The sequence below is a fragment of the Tachysurus vachellii genome, chromosome 7, assembly GCF_030014155.1.
Source record: "Tachysurus vachellii isolate PV-2020 chromosome 7, HZAU_Pvac_v1, whole genome shotgun sequence".
Classification (NCBI taxonomy): domain Eukaryota; kingdom Metazoa; phylum Chordata; class Actinopteri; order Siluriformes; family Bagridae; genus Tachysurus; species Tachysurus vachellii.
Genome location: NC_083466.1, coordinates 9,670,613 through 9,691,477, shown reverse-complemented (window position 1 = coordinate 9,691,477; position 20,865 = coordinate 9,670,613). Strand labels below are relative to the sequence as shown.

The following is a 20,865-nucleotide window of genomic DNA, read 5'->3' as shown; positions in this document are numbered from 1 at the left end:
TAATTTAGCCACTGCAATTTTGTTCACTTCTGTTTAATATATTTTATTAGATTTTCACTATATGATGAGATTATTTTTTGTTTTTTGTTTTGTTTGCATTTTATTATTTTTTTATTCTTTATATATATATATATATATATATATATATATATATATATATATATATATATATATATATATATATACACACATACATATATGTATGTATATATGTATATGTATGCTTCTCTACCTATAAAAAATTTTAATTCATGTAATTATCTGTTTTTTTCATCCATTCGGTGTTAATGTTAAAAGCAATACTACACATTTTCTTTTTCAGTGGCTAGTCAGAAGACGTTCTTTCACACTCCCTACCAGATTGTTTGCAAGTTCTAAAGTAGAAGCTCACACAAACATATAATAATTTATTGTTGTATATGACTATACATCTGTCCCTACACATTCTGCATGTACAGTTGAAAGTCATTTTGCATTCTTGAAGAATTCAGTAACAAATACTGCCTTTCACTTTTTGGGCCAGAAAATAAAAGCTGCTTCCCTAACGGGTTATAATATATATATATATTCTGACTACATTACTGCCAAAAAAGCCTTTGTTCAGTAACTGTTTTTTTTTTACATATATACATAGACATATGTATATATAATATACATTAGCATATATCTTCCTGCCTTCAAGTCAGCCAGCAGAGATAGATCAGATGTACACCTCACAGTATGTTCTCTGTCTCACAGGTGAAAATCCTCCAAAAAGTGCCATGTTGCTGATCTTTACCACAGAGTTCCCAGAGAATGTTCACAGGAAGAATTTGTGATCTAACAATATTGCTGTATAAATCAAGTGGATCTGAAGTGAAGGGAATATTCTCTTTTCTAGTAACCCCACTAGAATTAAAAAATATTTTACCCACTGTCATAAATACCTTTCCAATTTTCAGTATTGGTCCTGAACAATTTATAATTGTTAATAAATTTATGTGCTTTGAAATATATCAAGAAATATTGCAAGAAACAAGAACTCATTCACTAATGCATAGTTTCTTTGACTACTTCAACATTAAGACATAAAACCAAACAATAAACTAACAGTAATTAATAGTCAGTTAGTCTTTATGGTCCCAGTTGTTACATTATTTATTAATAATTACAATCTTAACAACAGTTAACAACAGTTAATATGCTGTTGATTTAAGCATGACTTTACAGGGTGAATCAGGAAATATAATAATGACATGTTTCTGAATTTTTTTTATTATTTTTTTACACTTTCTTCAGTCTTTCTCAGTGAGATTTGCTTTTATCTAGTCTGAAATTCAGATTTTAACGTGAGAAAAAAACACAGTCATTGTTGGCTTTGGGACATTTCAGAGATTTCAAGGTTCTTCTTCTTCTTCAAGCTTCAGACCAAGAACACTATACACAGTGATAATGCCAAAGCAATGACTGCCACACCACCTAACAGCATCACCACAAATATCTGGCTCCGGTCACAGAATTGTGCTTGTGCCTCCTCATCAGTGCACAGGAGCCCCAGTGAAGTGCTGTCTGTGCTGACCGGGTCACTGTACTGTGGCCCCCGTGCCTCCACTGTCCAGCGCAGCACGTTCACCTTCATCTCCATGTCTTCCAGCATGTGGTCCACATGTGCAATCTCTTGCTCCAGCTGACTTTGCTCAAGACCCTCCATACTAGCTGTCTGCTCTCCATGCTCCTCCTGCAGATCAGGCACGCTCAGAGCACGAGCTGCCACTTCTTTCGTACCTCCTACACATTGTACACAATTATTCACTTTATTAGTGTAAAAATTATGAGGGAAAAACAAAGTAAAACACTAAGCTTCTTGGCCTGTGTGGAAGTCTGGGAAACCCATCGGATAATACTGTGCCTGATTTGAGACCAAATTTTATTTATATTACTTGCAGATTTTACTTAGAAATTACATGATAATAAGCATACCTAATAATCTGTGTTTCTTTCTCGGTCACTCTCTCTCTCTATGTTGAGCTACACATGCTACTCCTGAGATATCAGTGACTTTGAGCCTGACGTTTTCTGACCCCTGGACAGGCCTTAGTCACTCTGATTCTCAGCTTCTTCTAGTTGGAGTCTCATAACTGACATGGACAGTCTGGAGACACATGGAATTGCAGTGGATACCTCTTATAAACCATGAAGTGGCTTTAAACTGCAATTCAAAATCCCCATCAGTGAACAGTTTATAGCTTCAACAGAACAATCAATTTCCTGATTCGTACCTGCTGACCATATAGTACAAAGTTCTCACTCACACATTTTCTACCGCTTATCCAAACTACCTCGGGTCACGGGGAGCCTGTGCCTATCTCAGGCGTCATTGGGCATCAAGGCAGGATACACCCTGGACGGAGTGCCAACCCATCGCAGGGCACACACACTCTCATTCACTCACGCAATCACACATTACGGACAATTTTTTCCAGAGATGCCAATCAACCTACCATGCATGTCTTTGGACCGGGGGAGGAAACCGGAGTACCCGGAGGAAACCCCCAAGGCACGAGGAGAACATGCAAACTCCACACACACAAGGTGGAGGCAGGAATCGAACCCCCAACCCTGGAGGTGTGAGGCAAACGTGCTAACCGCTAAGCCACCGTGCCCCCCTAGTACAAAGTTATAGAAGGAAATTATTTACACTACCTGGTGTCAGGGGCGGCACCAGAGAATTTAAACGCAGGTGCTGAGGGCACGCCAGTTCATGGGGGAGCTGAGCCATTACAAATAATATTTGCAATATAGGTCTTCGGTTTATATTCTTACTCATTTTTATTATTTATTTATTTTTCGCCTAAATCACTGGGGTTATATTTACCAGATACTACTTAATAATAATTACTATTTACTATTTTGAGTCTGAAACCACCAGGACAGTATTTTTTTGTGTAATTTTCTGTGTAATTTTTAAAAAAATATATTTTATGAAATTAAAGAAGCACTCAAACAACAAAATTAAACAATCTTCCAACGATTTTGCATCACGATAGCACTGAGTAGTTACCACTTACTATTTGAAGTCTCAAATCAGCACTGTTGTTGGGGTTGATGCCAAATTTATCAATAATGCGTTCAGCAACCAGGGCCCTCGCACTTCGTGTATTTATGGCCAAAATTGCTAATTTGTTGTTTCAATCCAACGATCGGAACAATAAACATCTGAACCTTTTGTGCTGAGGTATGTTTATATTCTTATTTTCTAGAAGCAAAATATGAATTAGTATTATGAGGTTGCTTATTTGGCACAAGAAACGGCTCAATTTTTAAAATAAAATGTAATAATATTACACCTATGCCAGCGTAGCTGCAACTCATGTCACTTGATGTTACATTATGCACACGTGATACGTATATGTTTTTACTTATATCATTTGTTTTTTAAATCATTAACTAAATTATTAATTAGAACACAGTCTTATATTATTGCTTTATCCAGATGAGTCTAGTTTCCCTTAACGTTTCTTCCTCATATCGTATCAGGACGTTTTTTCTCACCACCATTACCTCTGGCTTGCTCATTAGAGATAAATTTATATTGAAAATATATTTATGTAAAGCTGCTTTGTGTCAGTTGCCATAGTTAAAAGCACTATATAATTAAAACTGATTGAATTGATCAAAATTATGAGGAAATCTTTAGCTTCTTGTTGTGTTTAGAGGCAATTTAAAATGGTGGGAAAAAAACAATCAGTCTCCTACTCCAAGTGTTATTTCCTCACATAGTTGTTGTCAGGAAAAAAACAAAAGTCCCCACAAATGCTTTAAATTGACTTGTAGTTGAATTACATACAAAAGAGGCCTATTAGAAAATGTGTAAAGGTTTCCCAGACTTTCTCATACATATGGTAGACTTAGCTGATACATTTCTTTGATGCAGTGTGTACACAGTGCATAGACAAGAAAGCATAGTCATGTACATAGTTTAATGACAGGTATTATAAGTACAGTGAAATAGTTTCCACTTTATGAATGTGCTTCTCTGTGCTCACCCTGTATGCCTGTCTTCACCGTGGCATTGTTGATGGCCAATGAAAAACAGTTGCCCATGTGATAAACTTTGCACATGTCTGCATAAAAAAGCTCTAAGCATGAGGAGAAGGCCACCCACTGCAGCTCTGTCACCTTCCTTTCCTCATCAGACAGGGTTTTGTCTCTCAGTTGGGTTGTAAGGTGGTTACGACAGGACTGTGTGAGTGTCTGAACACGCTCACGTGTTTGCTGCAGCTCACGGCGCAGACTCTTACTGTCTGTGCATCCTCCAACACAAGAAGCCAGGTGCCGATAACATGCCACCACCTACAACATCCAAGGAGATACAAAACATAGATATAGACTTTTTATAATCTCAGTAAGTTGTCTTATGTCTTATGAATGATATTTAATTATAATTATGTATCTATACTTTCTTATTAAGTTACACTAGAAACTAATATGCTTAAGGAGAAGCAACTGAGTAATAAGCTGTGACCTTTAAGGATTAAGCTTGTGCTGGTTTTGGTAATGAACATGTCAGTTTGGTTGAATAAATCTTGTAAGGGAACTTTAAGGCCTTGAACTAACCTCGTCTAACAAAGAGTAATGGTTAATTAATGAGAAAAAGCAAGGATTCTTTACATCCTTACAGCACAAAAATTCATAGTTGAGTGAGCAGTCCTTAGTTTTTCACATGTTCTTTAATTAAAAGAATACTTGTTCGTGTCTTATTGCTGAGCAAAGTAAAGTTACAGCTAAGATGAATACAAATCTTTTAAAAAATCTATTCCATAAAATTGGCAGTCAAACATTTTCGCTTTATCGTTTAGTTTGTGTGGTCACAAATATTATCGATAATCTACTTGTCATAAGAGGGTTATTTCAGGATGAGTATTAAGGCTCTGGGCCATATCTCAGAGCTCGCATCCCCTGTTATAATGAAAATGATTTTCCAACAGTTTTGCTTGTAAGTAAATCTCATATAAAGGGAAAGATAAGTTATATATTGCTGGTAGAAAACATGTTACTGATGATCTAATTCCAAATGTTTTGCTGTAGATCTTACACTTACAGTAGAAACAATTATGCGGACCACAGAACATCCCTATACAGATATAGTGCTTCTTTTCCCTAATTCTACATGGCATGTGATATTTCAAGATGCTTTTATGCAAACATTATTTCTTTACTTAAAAGAAAATATGGACACAGGATGAAAAGGTATGGCTAAAAATCAACAAATAATCCAAACGGTCTCAAACATTTGTTGAACTGGATTGAATAAGTGATATAGATACAGTATAGAGGACAGTAATAAACAGAAACAAAATCTGCCTCATATAATACAGCACAAATAATAACCTTATTTACATCAGTAAAAATAAACATTACAAGCAATGGCCAAGCAGATGAGATTAAATAATGTAATGTAAACTTGTTCAGGAAATTAATGAACAAACTATTTGTAACCCACCTTTGTGAGGGAGTCCACCATGACTTGCCCATTATGAAGGGCCTGTGCTGAGCTCCCATCATCAGAGACCTTGTTATTAGCAAGTAGCATAAGGTTGTTTCTTTTGGGTGGCTGAGGCAAGCCCCTGTCCTGGTAACTGAAACAGTGGGATTCTCACCCACTTAGATTCACTTGTCCAGATTCACCTTCTCTTGCTCATTTGTTTAGGGGCCAACTTGTAGTGGCCAACTGACAACTTGTAGTTCATCTAAAGGCTGATCCAAAAGTTTCAAGTCTAAAAATTTACAAAAAAAGATATACAGTGCTCCCAAAACACCGGTAACATATAGAGAGATTGCTGGTTAAGTTGTAAGCGATGTGTTAATCCAGAAACTGACCCCTGTGCACTGATGTACGCAAGCAAGAGTGGCTAAGCTCATTATCTGCTGCTGAGAGGTGCAGCTATGCTGAAACCTGAGAAAACAGCACTACCTCCACAACACCACAAACAGACCCCTTGATCATCCTCTGATATGATCTATGGATGGTGAAATAAGTAGAAACGCATATTTGCACAGTATAGGCCACCCAGAAATACATATAAAATGCTATGTAATATATATCATTAGCAAAAATGTACAAGTTACATATGAGTTATTACAATTTGTAACTATTTGTAACACTGAAATGTCTTATAAACTCACTTTTACATGCACAATTTGTTGCATAGTAACGCATCGTTAAAAATGGCTTTTACATCAAAGATGTCTTTTAGCAATAAATCTGATATATTTTTTTAGATTTAAAGTCTCTAATGACTAATATAAACGGATGCATCAGCATCAGGTATTTATTTTTGTCATTTGTGTCAGCCTGTGCATCTGCCATCAGTGTGTTCATTCAGCCTATACATCATGTCGGCCCATATGCTTATAGCCCATAATTTATAACAAGCACTTAAGCATGACAGGTGAGTGACCTCTGTGCCACAACTAATCTGATTAAAGGCAGGCTAATAGAATCCCTAAACTATAGCTGGCGGATTGCCCTTGATATCCCAACTAAACCACTTCCTTAGTAACTAATAAAGTGTGACTTTCAGACTAATGCCTTAGGTATTGTATGTTTGTCTATATATAAATTGAAAAATCTATGTATAAAGATTTATTCATGTCTCAAAAACAAAATTAAGGAGAATTAATTTTATTTACACTGTAAGGTATGCTTAGGAGGACCATTCAATTAACATAGTAAAAATAGTTAAATAGGGCGTGTTAATATATTAAAATTGAAAATCAAAGTTATATTAAAGGTCCTAAACCTCATATCAAATTGTTTTGACATTTTTCTGAGTTTCTGAGCCTTGTTGCAGCACACCCATGTCACATTTTAAACATATATCACAATGCAGTGACCTGATACATATATCACAATGCACAAACCTGATAGATCAGACTGTATACATTACTTTTGCATAACAACATGGCCAGGATAATATTCCGTCTGTAACGTGTACAATAGGTTTATATTAATACACACATATTACTATGTTACTGTTTCTATAGTAACAGCTCATACACAGGGACTACAGTAGACACTCCACAGTAGACACTCCACTTAATTATTAGAATCCTACCTAATATATAGATTTAAATAAGCATACAAATATTGCATATTTATTACTGTTGTATAAAAACAACACTTCATGTAATCATGTTGTTCTAATGAATATCAGTATGGCAATAATATCTACAGTATTCTGCCCTGCGAATATTCAGTGAAACACAAATCAATCTCTCTCTATACATACATATCACACACACACACACACACACACACACACACACACACACACACACAATTGTGTGTATAATTGTTGACATAAACAGGCAAAAACCTGTGTGTGTGTGCATTGTAGTTTAGAAGGAATATGCATGTGCAGGGCTGGCCAAGACTGTTGGTGCCCTAGGCGAGATTTTAGATTTCCGCCCATCCACAGACCACTAAAATACTTTTAAATAATATAGATTTTTTAAAACTTTCATATAATATCACATTAATAATAATAAGCATTAACATAAATAGGTAGTAAATATATTATGATCATAAATAACAATCAAATTTGACAATCACTAGAGAAACACAACAATTAAACAAAGTGCAAATCGACAAAAAATGGAATAAGCTCTATTATATTTTCTTAATTACAGAACAGTTTCAAAACTGAACACGCCTGGATTTCTTTGAAGCAAAGTCATCGATGACTGCATCACACAACAAATACTGAGAAACATCATTATTGATGCTGATGACAGCAGGTCCACTGAGATGCTCTTGGGCCAATGGTAGACCTCAAGTAGGTTTTAATCAGCTTGAGCTTTGAAAAGCTCCTCTCTGCGGCGTAATGCACCATGCATAACCAACGCGTTATAGAGACGTGTTATGACGTCACATTGGGAAAACATGACGTCATAAGTTATGGATTTTTTTTTTTTGATGTTTTGTTTTATTTTATTCTAACAACATTTTAATCAGAAATAATTTGGCAATGTAATTTGTAACTTTACAGTCATTTCCAGAACTTGTGTATTAATCTGTAAAATATAAATTTATTTGTAATTGCATACATACATATAAATATATACTTATATAACTATTAAACCAGTTGCGTCCGTGCGTCATGACGTATGACCTTACGCACGCAAAACACTGTGTATCCGGAAGTTTGACTCCCGAATGCAAGAAGTTTCAAGGGGATTTTATTTAGCACTGTATTTACCACAAAACAAAACCACGTATATAATGTTTCTGGGTCGTTGTTACAACGCGATACTTTTGGACAGGTTTCAGGGCACAAGAAAACAGATATGTTATTTGTTTGGCTTTGACAGAAGAGCAAACAGGAGACACGTGACTCGGTCACCCAGTGGAGGTGGACATGGGAAAGGTGTGTGGTCGCTGGTCAGAGGTAATATTCCACTATACCGCTTTATCCTGGTAAGAGTTGGGGGTAGATCCGGGGTCTAATACACCTTAGATAGGACTCACACTGATGGGTGTGTGTTAGGTGTAGTATTATGTTACTTACGGTAATGTTATGAGGCATATAGTATGTTTAGGAACCTATATTGGGGTGTTACGGTACTGTTGGAAAGAAGAATAAAAGTCTGGTAAGAAGTCATGGCCGGCTGTCGTGTGGTCCATTTATGAAAGGTTTATGTTGTACCTATTAACAGAACATTAGGGAGGTGACAGGAGGTTTACTGGGGGAACATACACACAATAACTGTACACACACACATACACACACACACACACACACACACACACACACCCGCAAAATGAACTGTATTAACTGCAATGACCCACACCAAATACACACTCTTCCAATTTACATCCATGTCTACAGCACCATCATATCAAACTGTCTCACATTTCAGTTGATTGCTGTTTTGCATAATACTTTACCTCATGTAACTGCTGCTATAATACTAATGTGTTTATTCCAGTATTTCTGCACACGCAATATTGTTTGAACATACAGTATTTACACTGTTCTGTGCTGTTTTTGTGTATTGTCTTTTTATTGCCTTTTGTGTTCATCCTGGAGAAACGTTGTCTCATTTCACTGTGTACTGTAACAGCTATATATGGATGAAATGACAAGAAAAGCTTCTTGACTCTTGACTTGAATTGACAAACTTCATACAGACAGTAAACCAAACTCAAGATCAAACCGATAAGAATATATATATATATATATATATATATATATATATATATATATATATATATATATATATATCAGTAGTAGAAAACTTGACACTTTCAGAAATGTCCTTGACTGATGTTCTACCCTGGTGTTAGCATGAATTCATTTGCATATTTATTGTATCGTCATAATTATTTCGTCATTATCATTTTGATGCTGATTTCTACTTGCTGTTATATTCCCATACCTGAGATGGCCACCTCACGTGTCATACAGTGCTGTTGAGGTTGTCCTTCTTTTTTGGGTGTTTCTCTCATCAACTACTGCTGTGTTCGCTGACCAGTAGCCATCTTTGGTCATGGCAAAGCAAGCTAACTATGTATTTATTAACAAGGATATGAAAAAGCATTTATTTATTTATTTGAAAATGCAATATATATATATATGGAAATGACTATGGATCGAATAACTTGCTTTATTTATTTGTAAATGTAGTCAAGATGAGAGTTTAAATTGAAGAACTAAGAAGTGTGTGGCTGGGACAAACAATACTGATCAGTGATTAGTCTTTGGGACATAATAGGCAAATGTCCTAGTTAAAAATGTTAATATTGTTTTTACTTGGCTTCATATTGTGGATTATCCTGACAGAGATCTGAGATAGATTAAGCCAAACTGTAATAGGAAGAAGACTGGAAACAAATCTATCAAAACAAATCTAATAAAACAAAGATATTCAAGACATAAAGTTTGCCTTTGAAATTTTACCTTCAAATATTTGATCCTAAAACCTGTTCTTTACAGAGTTGAGCACATCTGGTAAAGTGATGCAGTATGATATGACCAGCTCAAACCTTGCAAAATCTGGCCACAGAACACTTTTCTTTGATACACATGCAATGGTCCAACTCCTGGAAGCGAGCGGTTCGTACGTTTATTTGTATACAAGTTTCCTTTGTAATAAGTTTAGTAATTGAAGTCTGTGACCAAATAAAGCTCTGTTTCTTTCCTTTAGGGTTCACAATCCAGCAGGCTGAGGTTATTGTTAAAGTACTGCTCAATACAACCAACACCAACATGGACATCATGTATAGTGATATGGTCACTAAGTCTCAACAGGTATGACAATAGCTTTATTCTGACATGCTCGTTGTCTAGGATGTGAAACATTTTGGACGGACACCGTACTTCTGTCCTAATACATGTAATGTACATGTATTCACATTTTTATACAGAGACTGGAATAATTCATTTGGTTCAGTTGTTATTTTTAATAATTCCAATGTACTATACATTATGATTTTATGATCTGCTATTATTTGGGGCATCAATATCCATCACACTTATCTGGCTTCTGTTTGCTATACAACAGGAAATCATGCTACAGAAGATAATGTCTCACATTGCAGCAGTAAAAAAAGACATGATCATTTTGGAGAAAAGTGAATTTTCCGCTTTACTGGCAGAGAATGATGTAAGTGCTATATTTATTTGATTTATTTGATTTATTGCTGGTATAATACATGACGAGTAGGCTTTTTTTTTTATGTTTCTCTTGCAGAGAATTAAAGTAGATCTTTCACAATTGAACATGCAGCTTTCAGTAAGTAGAAATGTATTTTATTTATTTATTTATTTTTAAAGTTCTAAATTTGTATTTTGGATCATTTCTAGTTGTAATGCTAGAATGTAGTGACTGTCACTGTTGGTCATCAGCCTACACATTTTTCTCTAAACGGTTTTGACATGAAAGGTGTATTTAACTGATACTCCAAAGAAGCAAAGTTGATTCAGAATTGTTGTTTCTGTGAGCGGCTACAAACAACACTGGTAATTTTTCATGTTATAGTACATGAGCAACCTTGCTTTAAAATGCAATATGCGATTAAACAGCCACCAAAAACATCTGCTCTATAACCCAATTAACCTCCATATATATTTGAATAGGTTTTTTTTCTCTCTCCTGAACGAATAGGATATGTTGAATAAAGTACGCTTAAACAACAAGCTAGATGTAAACACGGAAAAAAGCCAGGTGAAAGAGAAGGTACGTTCTACACTGGTGAAAACTAGAGCAGAATTATTTCTTAAACCTTAAATGCATTTAATGTTTCTCATATATTTAAGGAATATTTTATTTGGCCGTAAACGTCTGCATTACAGAGGGCAGAGCATGAAAAGAAGATTCTGGAGACCAGAAACAACATGATGGAGATGGTATGAATGGTACCACGTGATGGAAAGTGTTCAGTTTTGTCTTCCTTAAAATTGGGATTAAGGGGAAAAACATTAACATTGCTTAACAACTTAAGACTTTGTGATGTGTGGTGTGTGAACAGATAACAGACATGGAAGTAAATACTGCTAGATTAAAGCAGGTAATTGTATGTTTTCCCTCTTTGTCAGCTTGCTGAGCAGGACCGCCATGTGACTCAGAGTAATGTGAAAATTGATACCGAAGTAGCTGGACTAAAAACCATGCTGGAATCTCACAAACTGGACAGTTTTAAATATCTAGCAGGTAACATAAGTTATTCTTATACAGTAAAAACCTTCTCTTCAAATAACGTGAATGGAGCTGTACAGCGAAAACATTTCTCTCAGATATGTTAATAAAAGTGAATTATAGTTACAGTTTAATTACACTTGCTAGCTGCTAACTGCTAGCTGAACTGTTATGGGCTCCGACATTAACCTACAGAGCCGCATCACATCACTTGATGAGCAGCCTCATCACTTGCTGCTGCTGGACAACCTAAAGATACATTTTACTGATATGGATAAAATCAGTTAGAAAAGACAAATCACACAGCTTTCAGACTGCAAACAGTTTTGCACTAAAGTCTCCATCAGTGAACAGTTGCTAATGTCAACAAGATAGACTTATTTTAAAACTGGAATGAACGGATCGTTACACAGTTGCACTTTTTTGACATATAGTACACACAAATGATTTATAATCACACTATACAGTGTCACGCAGATGACGATGGCTTCCCGTTTCTTCCTCATATTGTCTAAGGGAATTTTTCCTCACCACCATCACCTCTAGCTTGCTCATTAGGGATCAAATCCATCCTGAATTTGAGATGGTTCTGTAAAGCTGCTTTGAGAAAATGTAATAAAATACAATAATAAAATAAATCATGTAATAAAATAAAATTGAATTGAGCTATAGACAACTCAGAAACTCGACTTCCACAACACTTACAGTAAATGAGAAATCCAGCATGTCAGACCATTTGCCTCAGGCAACCTATAAGATTCAACTCTTTGGGCTCTCAAATGGTGCAGAGGAATAGGGAGCATTTTAAAATCCTGGTGACATCTGCGGTACAGTGTATAGTGAGTGAAATTGGCTGTGCTGTCTGTCTGAGTGGGATCCAGTGACATTAACCAGTCATAAGTGTCTGTCTGTGAGGTCACGTATGCAGTGGAGGGCAAACAGGTTCCTTGGCTGGTAGCTGAAAGGGGAGTTGGCTGGTGGATGAGAATTGAAAATTAAGCATAGGGGGAAAACGCTGACTCTTTTGCCTCACAAACTGCTTCATGTCATTTGTTTCTGAACTTGATTATAGCTTCAATTTTAAATAAAATTGATTTGCATAACTGTTTCTGTCAGCAAGGCACTACAAAGGTGCATTGACAAATACTATAGCGATCCCTGCGTAATGTTGTGTCTGTTCGTCATAGAGACGATTCCGTTCCATTTATCCTCATACCTGACGTCATCCTCCAATACATTGAGTGCATACAATACACCAACATGCAGCAGTGCAGCGGATCCTCTCTGTCAGGCTGAACATCAAACATGTCTTAACTAATCAGTCAGATATTAAGAACATTTTATGGTAAAAATACACATCATGTGGTGTGGAAGTCTATAGTAAATAGTGTACATATAATCACGTTTGAATGCAGCATCTGAGACTTATATCAGTATATCACAAATTTCCAAACTGTTGGTCCCAGTACTCTGTTGAGTGTCTCAGTGAGCTCTGGAAGAACTCGGATTAACAAGTGAACGCTTGGAGTATTAGCACACAGACTCCGGATCTGCTGCTGAACTGCATAGTGACAGAGGTGAAAGTCATCGTGTTGTCCATTGCTTTTACTCAGTTACCCATTTTCTCAAACATTTCCAGTGAAGGGACTGATTTGTATACAGATGTTTGACCTGACAAGCCACGGTGTACTGTATCACAAAACCAATGTTTATACATTTACAGAAAGTCAGTAGTACATGATCTGCTTTACTGCTGAGATTCTGTGTTAAAGGCAAAGCATTTGATCATATCAGAGTATCGCTGTGTCTCTAATAGTGTGTTCCTGACTGTTCTCTATGTTGATTTTCCCCAGGCTCAGTGTTCACGTGTCTCACAGTAGTGCTCGGATTCTTTCGAATATGGATGTGAATGCAGAGAAATCTTCACAAAACAATTCCCAACATATCTCTTATGCAGACGAGCATTAAATCCTAGCGAATAAATTCCTGATCAGCGTCGTATCAAAGTATTTCATTTAGTTTGCAATCTGACGTTTAATACACCAGTTCTTACAGGTTATGATGCTCCTTCTACTCCATGTGAAGAAATTCTGCTGAGAACATTTTGTTTTTTTATTTCTATGTTCTATATTCCTTTTTGTTAATATCAGTGCAATTATTTGTGTAAACACTTATTACCTTTTTATCTGAAATGCACTTCATGAGAGTTATTGTTCTCATTAAATGTTCTGTTAGGGAAATGCAGACTGCCTTTTTGTCTCTGGGCAGAAATGTAAATATATATATACATTTATTTATGTTTTAGCAAATCGGTGACACTGCGATCGCAGCCTTACTAATGGTTTCTAACTTGTATAGATCTGTACAAACGACTAAACTGATGAAATAAATGAAGTGACCAAAGACAAGCAATTGTTTGATAAATGGATGACTTCCATAAGGGTTAATTATCTGAAACCTGAATTTTCAACGATGACAGTGTGAGGGGAAAAAAATAAATATATTCTTATTTTTACTTAATGTTGTCTTTTTCAAATGATAAACTTATGACTTGGTATCTCTGTTGTCATTTAATAACAGCATGTATTTATTTTAACATCAAACCTGTTAATATTGACCCATAACACAAAGTGCAATTACGATAATCAGACAACGGCTTATGTGTTTTTGTGCCAAAGAAGTCACCCAAATCTGATTTTCCACAGAAAGTGATTAGTTTCATCCTATTATGCAAATATCCTGCAAATATTTGATGATAGTGTATTACAATATAATAAAGAATACTAGCAAAGGTCTCAGCACAAGACTTGACCTCCCTAACAATTAATGCAGATTTGATGAAGATCAGACATTCTTTTTTCTTTGTCAAAATGATAAGCCGGGTTTACGTGTTTTTGCCCAGAAATTTCACCCAGATTCGATCCTCACCAAATTCACAATACACTCATGAAACACAATATTAATTTGTTAAATCGGGTTTACGTATTTTAATAATGAACTAAAAAAGGTCATTTTTTTGAAAATAACCAAAGTGAAAAAGGAACACAAAAAGACATGAAGTTAGACATTTAATGAAGAGAGAGAGAGAGAGAGAGAGACAGACAGACAGAGAGAGAGAGACAGAGAGATAGACAGACAGACAGACAGACAGAGAGAGAGACAGAGAGAGACAGACAGACAGAGAGAGAGAGATAGACAGACAGACAGAGAGAGAGAGAGAGATAGACAGACAGACAGAGACAGAGAGACAGACAGAGAGAGAGAGATAGACAGAGAGAGAGACAGACAGAGAGAGAGAGAGATAGACAGACAGACAGACAGAGAGACAGACAGACAGAGAGAGAGACAGACAGAGAGAGAGACAGACAGACAGAGAGAGAGAGATAGACAGAGAGAGAGAGAGAGATAGACAGACAGACAGAGACAGAGAGACAGACAGAGAGAGAGAGATAGACAGAGAGAGAGACAGACAGAGAGAGAGAGAGATAGACAGACAGACAGAGAGAGAGACAGAGAGAGAGAAATAGAGAGAGAGAGACAGACAGACTGACAGAGAGAGAGAGATAGACAGAGAGAGAGACAGACTGACAGAGAGAAAGAGACCAAGAGATAGAGAGTGAGAGAGAAAGACAGAAAGAGAGAGTGGAACAGAGAGAGACAGAGAGAGACAGACAGACTGTCAGAGAGAAAGAGACAGACAGACAGACAGAGAGACAGACAGACAGAGAGAGAGATAGACAGAGAGAGACAGACAGAGAGGGAGAGAGACAGAGAGAGAGACAGACAGACTGACAGACAGAGAGAGAGAGATAGACAGAGAGAGAGACAGACAGACTGACAGAGAGAAAGAGACCGAGAGATAGAGAGTGAGAGAGAAAGACAGAGAGAGAGATAGAGAGAGATAGAGACAGACAGACAGCCTGGTCTGAGACACAGCCGCTAGAGGGCAGCAGCGCGCTGGAGCAACGCAGCTCAGTTCCTCGAAGAAGATCACATCCATAAGTGCACCTCTTTTCACGTGGAAGCTGATTTGTTTTGGACCACGAGTCTTTATTTTAGTATGTACAACAATTATTTTTTACAGTTTGCAGCGTGAAACACGATGTTTCCTTTAAATTTGCCTTTATTTTTTCAAATGTATTGTATTTAAACGAGGTTTCCTGTGCATGGTTAAATGTTAGCTGCATGCTAACTGCTACAGATGTGTTTGTTTGACAAGACAAACATTAAACATTATGGAAATAAAGATTGAGTGTCTTCAGGAGAAAGATGACTTTGTCTTTGAGACCGGAAAACAAAAATAATGATTTATTGTACACACACAGGAATATACGCTGCTCAAAAAAATAAATGGAACACTTAAGCAACACATCCTAGATCTGAATATAGTATATAATAGACATCATACATTATAACAGTAAAGACCAGGAAGGGAAGACTTGTCATTTCTGAGTGTGATCTTCTCTTATCTTGTCTTTCTCAGCTCTCTCTTTCTTCTACTCTTTATCTTGTTGTTTATACAGTTTCAGAATTTTAGTTTTACTGTTTAAAAAAAAAAGCTTGGTTCCAAAATAAATAGTAAGCACATGTGCACTGATGTTATGATGACACTCTAGTTGGTTGTTTTCTGAAGCCTGTAAATGGGGATGCAAACTTTTGAGCTTTATTTGGAAGATTATTAGATTTAAGTCAGCAGACTTGCAGTCAGTTGTTCATTAATCTAAGTCTGAATATTTATTGACAGATAAAACATTTAGATAAAGAGGCTTACTTTGAAAATATTGTTTACATAGAAACTAAAGGTGTTCTGATCACTTGGGTGAGTATATATATATATATATATATATATATATATATATATATAAATACTACATTTTTTAAGTCTTGTTTTCTCTGTGTTGTATTTTTTCCAGATGCTAAATGTAGCCCTGCTGTTGAAAGTGACATGGCCGAGGTGTTTAGCAGTAACAGTGAGATGGTGCTGCAGCGCAGTGTAGACGTGAACCTCACTGAATCACGCAGCCAACCTGAAGACCTGCAGGAGCTTTATCAGATCCATGAGACCTGTTCTTTTATCACTAGTAACAACTTCAAGAAGGTGAGAGAACATATTTCATTTTTGAAGTATTCTTTGTAAAATGTGTCAGTCTATAATCTGTAAAATGACCTGCACTGGTGTATATCTGTAAATCAGGACAGTCTCTTATTGAACACAGGTAGCTTTGCAGTTCCCTGATGAACTTCTGGTAGATTGTGTTGCAGTCTCTACAGCCTTAGAGAGAGAAACCCAAGCAAAGACTTATATTTTAGGTGACACCACCTATGGCAGGTAAAATTCTGGCTTCATTATTACTAATAATAAGTAAACAATTTAAGTAAATGCGCTTCACCTGTTTTGTTCTCCTCAGTTGCTGTGTGGATGAAGTTGCTGCAGAACACATTGGAGCTGACTGCATTGTGCACTACGGTCGCTCGTGTCTCAGTCCGTCCAGACGCCTGCCTCTTATGTATGTGTTCGGGAAGAGACCCATCGATGTGCAGGAGTGTGCTAGAGCTTTCAGGGACCTCTTCCCTGACCAGGAGACTCATGTGGTCATACTCTATGATGTCACCTTCACACATGCTATGGGTAGGTTTATTAAATCACTTCAGAATTATGAAATTCTGAAAAAAAAAAAAATTATTAATTTATTTATCATTCCCCCCACCAGTGTTGATTTGCTTATCTTCTAACCAGATGGTCTGGGGTTTTTGGTCGGCTTTACATGTTATTTTTGTGTATTTATTTTTTATGTTTTTTCAGACATGTTAGAGAACTGGCTTCATAGCAACATAATATATATTTTTTTAAATATATGTTTGCTTCTAAACAGATACCTTCCAAAGGCTTGTGGGTGACACCTACCCCAACGCTGTGTTCTCTGATTTAAGAGCAGATCATTCACTTGGTCTGGTCCATGGACCTCTCATAGTTAACAATCACTTGACCTGTGAGGACGACGGGTTTGTTCATAAATTCGGCCGGCAGTTTGGTTTAAAACGAGGAAAGAATGTAGAGGACTACAAGATGTTCTACATTGGCCACGAGGGTCTTACTCTCACCAACTTTATGATGACGTGGAACCGCTGCGCCTTCAGTTCATTCAACCCTGACACATCCACAGGCAGAGCCGAAACCATCAACATCAACAAAGCACTGATGAAGCGATACTACGCCATTGAGCGGGCAAAGGATGCCAATGTGGTGGGAATCCTGGTGGGCACGTTGGGTGTCGCCAACTACTTGAGCATCATTGAACAGCTAAAAGAAACTATTCACAAAGCCGGGAAGAAGAGCTATATGTTTGCAATGGGTAAAATCAACGTACCAAAGCTGGCCAACTTCCTGGAGATTGATGTGTATGTGTTAGTTGCTTGTCCAGAGAACTCACTGCTGGACTCTAGCGAGTTCTACAGGCCGGTGGTAACGCCGTTTGAGATGGAAGTGGCCTGTAACAAGCATCGTGAGTGGAGTGGAGAATACATCACTGACTTTCAAGACCTGCTGCCTGGTATGTGCTTGATTATTTATTTATTTATTTATTTATTTATTTAAACTTATTCATTGTACATTTTTTGCACATCACACCATTATCTAATGTTTTCTCCTCTGCTTTCACAAGTGTAGATAGGTTTCCAAATGCCTTTTCAGTGATCCATAAAGACCGCTATTGTATGTATCTGTCCTGTTGTGTATTGTATTGTATGTCTGTGCTGTCTTTGGTCTTGCATTAGGTTGCACACTATGCACTTTATGTGGTTAGGACAATTTTTTTTTTTAATCACTTAACTCTGTGGTGTTTTATGTAGCTCTATGTATTTTAGTAGCACCACAGTCCTGGAGGAACGTTGTTTCATTGCATTATGTACCAAGTCAGCGATATATATGGTTGAAATGACAATAAAACTTTCTTGACTTGACGTTAAAGTGTATAATCACATTAAAAGTTAGTGTAGTGAGGTACAAGAGACACCGTTCTTCATTGGAACCGGAATTGAATTACTTTTGAATTGATTTCTGATTCTTTATGAATGCTGAAAATGTTACTTTAACTTTGCAATCATTGCAAGCCACAACATGAGCTGATGTAAAGCTGTGGTTAGACTTCTCTTTATCCACAACTCAGACTATTCCAATGAGGAATTTTGTTAAAGCAATTTCATGCCCAGAAAATCCTCTCATCTTTCCAAGGTTTGTGTGTGTGTGATCTAGTGACATAAAGGAAACTTCAAAGGTTGCTTTGTGCTACATGCTTTGCTGTAAATGAATAGGCCATTGAATTAGACCTGCATGTATACCCGCCCTTCTTGAAGCATCGACAAATTATTTACTGTCACTTTACCGCTGCAGTTACATGATGAACACGCCAAGTTTTCAAACTGCATGTTGGTTGATGAGTAAATAGTCATTCAGCCGGTTTGAATGGCTGGTTCTAGAGAAGCGGCTTGAGGATCGAGGATCTGGACGCTTTTATGTGCACGACTCATGAGCACCAGCCCAACTCTTGTCATTAGTACAGTATATAGTTAGAACTGATCAACACAGCTAAAGCAAGCCATAGATCATTTTCTTTTCTTTATATCTGTATAATTTTTTTTTATGTACAATTAATATATACATTTTCTTACTATGTATAAGGATATTAGGATTGTTTCATGGTTAGTCATGGTCTTTTCTGTCTTTACTTTCACATGGTAATTTAGTGACATGGTCCTAACTGAGAGAAATACAGACAGGGACGACAAGGGAAAGCTGCTGTTTTGGGTAACATACTGTATATGTGTTTATCTAAGGCTTCTGGTTAAGAGCGCTCATGTGCTACCACTTTATATTTGTCACCTGGGACACTGGATCAATTTCAGATCAGCTTTCAGAATTGTAAACAGACTGCCACCGTCGCACTCCTGACGTTCCAGAACAGAGAGTTCTGTCAGTTATTGTTGTTTTATGTTTTTCATGCCTGAAAGAATATTATTCCATAATAATATCATTGCTTTATACAGGATATATTACAATATTTATTACCAAATATTTAACAGGAGGAAGCAGTCATGTGGCCTTTCCTGTGTCAGACCAGTGCACTAATGACGACACAACAGATGTGTCACTGATCACTGGAGCACTTCGCACTTCCTGTTTACGATCCTCCTCTGAGGCAACAGATGGTTCATCGTTGTCTTCTTCAGTTGTGATCAGGAATCAGACTCTAACTGTGGCCAGCACAAATACTGCAGGTAAGAGCTTTAAGAGCTTCCAGACTCCACAAGCTGGAAATATTAAACCTTTTAAATCAGGCCATGATTAAACCCTAAATATAACAGAGTGATGTTATACATCCCACATCTCAGGATAATCCTAATATATTTCGGGCCATATTTTGTGATCGTTGGAAGGTACAAATCAAAAACCACAAATCCAGCCCAGTTATCCTCTGGTGTGGGAAAGGGATTAGCTGTGTTCTGATTTTCTTCCACACAAAGTTCTGTTCATCTAATGCAGAATATATTTATTATTCTAAACGATATGCATTCTTCGTTGGCAGCATCTTTTCTGGCTGGCCGGAGCTGGCAGGGGTTGGAGCCTAAGCTGGGAGAAACACCAGTAGTAAAAGCTGTGGAGGGAAGACGTGGTATCGCTATTGCTTATGAAGAGGAGGGTACACAGAGTAAAGACTGCTTGACCTGACCATAAGTCACAGAGGAAGATGTGTTTCCACCATGTACATGATGCCTAATAATGCAGATGGGAGTAAAAAAAAAAAGAAACATGAACTAAATACACCAACGTTTTTGACCTGGTTAAAAGCAAACAAATATCAAATATTAAATATACAGTTAATGTCTTACTTTTTTTTCATTACTGTAGGTCTTTCTTGATTCATTACTGAAGGACTAATTCACAGAGCATGATATGAAGGCTTACACGGTTTATCATTAGGGACAAGGGTTGTGCGTTCTCTGAGACACGAAGCCACAACCTTTCTTAAAATGCACAATTTGGGGGAGAGCGAAACTGCTATTATGCCTCCATGAGTCCTGTGTTTGGTTAATGCTGCTTTAATCAGAGGGAATTAAGGCACAGCGACGCAGGCCAACAGCTTACTTGGATTCCTTGCTATGGATGGCTGTGGCACTGATGGAGTTTAT

General features: G+C 37.0%; 3 protein-coding genes across 4 annotated transcripts; 2 read left to right on the top strand and 1 right to left on the bottom strand.

Moving 5' to 3' along the window:
• Positions 1 to 1,366: 1,366 nt before the first annotated feature.
• rgs9bp (regulator of G protein signaling 9 binding protein) lies at positions 1,367 to 5,839 on the bottom strand. Its single transcript, XM_060874156.1, has 3 exons — positions 5,483 to 5,839; positions 4,026 to 4,332; positions 1,367 to 1,767 (listed from the first exon to the last, which is right to left on the bottom strand). The coding sequence occupies exons 1-3, from the start codon at positions 5,570 to 5,572 to the stop codon at positions 1,403 to 1,405; spliced, it is 762 nt and encodes a 253-aa protein (XP_060730139.1). The 5' UTR covers positions 5,573 to 5,839; the 3' UTR covers positions 1,367 to 1,402.
• Positions 5,840 to 8,166: 2,327 nt separating this feature from the next.
• Positions 8,167 to 14,194, top strand: mcur1 (mitochondrial calcium uniporter regulator 1). 2 transcript variants are annotated; one of them, XM_060874152.1, is made up of 9 exons: positions 8,167 to 8,408; positions 9,978 to 10,097; positions 10,189 to 10,292; positions 10,546 to 10,647; positions 10,735 to 10,776; positions 11,149 to 11,220; positions 11,337 to 11,390; positions 11,580 to 11,694; positions 13,533 to 14,194. In XM_060874152.1, the coding sequence occupies exons 1-9, from the start codon at positions 8,198 to 8,200 to the stop codon at positions 13,586 to 13,588; spliced, it is 876 nt and encodes a 291-aa protein (XP_060730135.1). In that variant the 5' UTR covers positions 8,167 to 8,197; the 3' UTR covers positions 13,589 to 14,194. The 2 variants fall into 2 exon arrangements, with proteins under 2 accessions (XP_060730135.1, XP_060730134.1); XM_060874151.1 differs by having other exon boundaries at positions 8,167 to 8,429.
• A 1,391-nt stretch (positions 14,195 to 15,585) lies between these two features.
• On the top strand, positions 15,586 to 20,484 carry dph2 (diphthamide biosynthesis 2). The gene is made up of 7 exons (XM_060874136.1): positions 15,586 to 15,737; positions 16,593 to 16,777; positions 16,896 to 17,008; positions 17,088 to 17,308; positions 17,553 to 18,230; positions 19,759 to 19,953; positions 20,262 to 20,484. Exons 2-7 carry the CDS (start codon positions 16,625 to 16,627, stop codon positions 20,402 to 20,404), a joined length of 1,503 nt encoding a protein of 500 aa, XP_060730119.1. The 5' UTR covers positions 15,586 to 15,737; positions 16,593 to 16,624; the 3' UTR covers positions 20,405 to 20,484.
• Positions 20,485 to 20,865: the final 381 nt, after the last annotated feature.

Excerpts from the sequence above, each read along its gene's own strand:
- mcur1 (XM_060874151.1), top strand. The coding sequence starts at position 8,198 with ATGCAAGAAGTTTCAAGGGGATTTTATTTAGCACTGTATTTACCACAA. Across the intron at positions 10,777-11,148 it reads AATTGAACATGCAGCTTTCA|GATATGTTGAATAAAGTACG; the intron begins GTAAGTAGAAAT and ends CTGAACGAATAG. Across the intron at positions 11,221-11,336 it reads AAAGCCAGGTGAAAGAGAAG|AGGGCAGAGCATGAAAAGAA; the intron begins GTACGTTCTACA and ends TCTGCATTACAG.
- rgs9bp (XM_060874156.1), bottom strand. The coding sequence starts at position 5,572 with ATGCTACTTGCTAATAACAAGGTCTCTGATGATGGGAGCTCAGCACAG. Across the intron at positions 4,333-5,482 it reads TGGTGGACTCCCTCACAAAG|GTGGTGGCATGTTATCGGCA; the intron begins GTGGGTTACAAA and ends TGGATGTTGTAG. Across the intron at positions 1,768-4,025 it reads GGTGAAGACAGGCATACAGG|GAGGTACGAAAGAAGTGGCA; the intron begins GTGAGCACAGAG and ends TACAATGTGTAG.
- dph2 (XM_060874136.1), top strand. The coding sequence starts at position 16,625 with ATGGCCGAGGTGTTTAGCAGTAACAGTGAGATGGTGCTGCAGCGCAGT. Across the intron at positions 17,309-17,552 it reads CACCTTCACACATGCTATGG|ATACCTTCCAAAGGCTTGTG; the intron begins GTAGGTTTATTA and ends GCTTCTAAACAG. Across the intron at positions 19,954-20,261 it reads GGCCAGCACAAATACTGCAG|CATCTTTTCTGGCTGGCCGG; the intron begins GTAAGAGCTTTA and ends CTTCGTTGGCAG.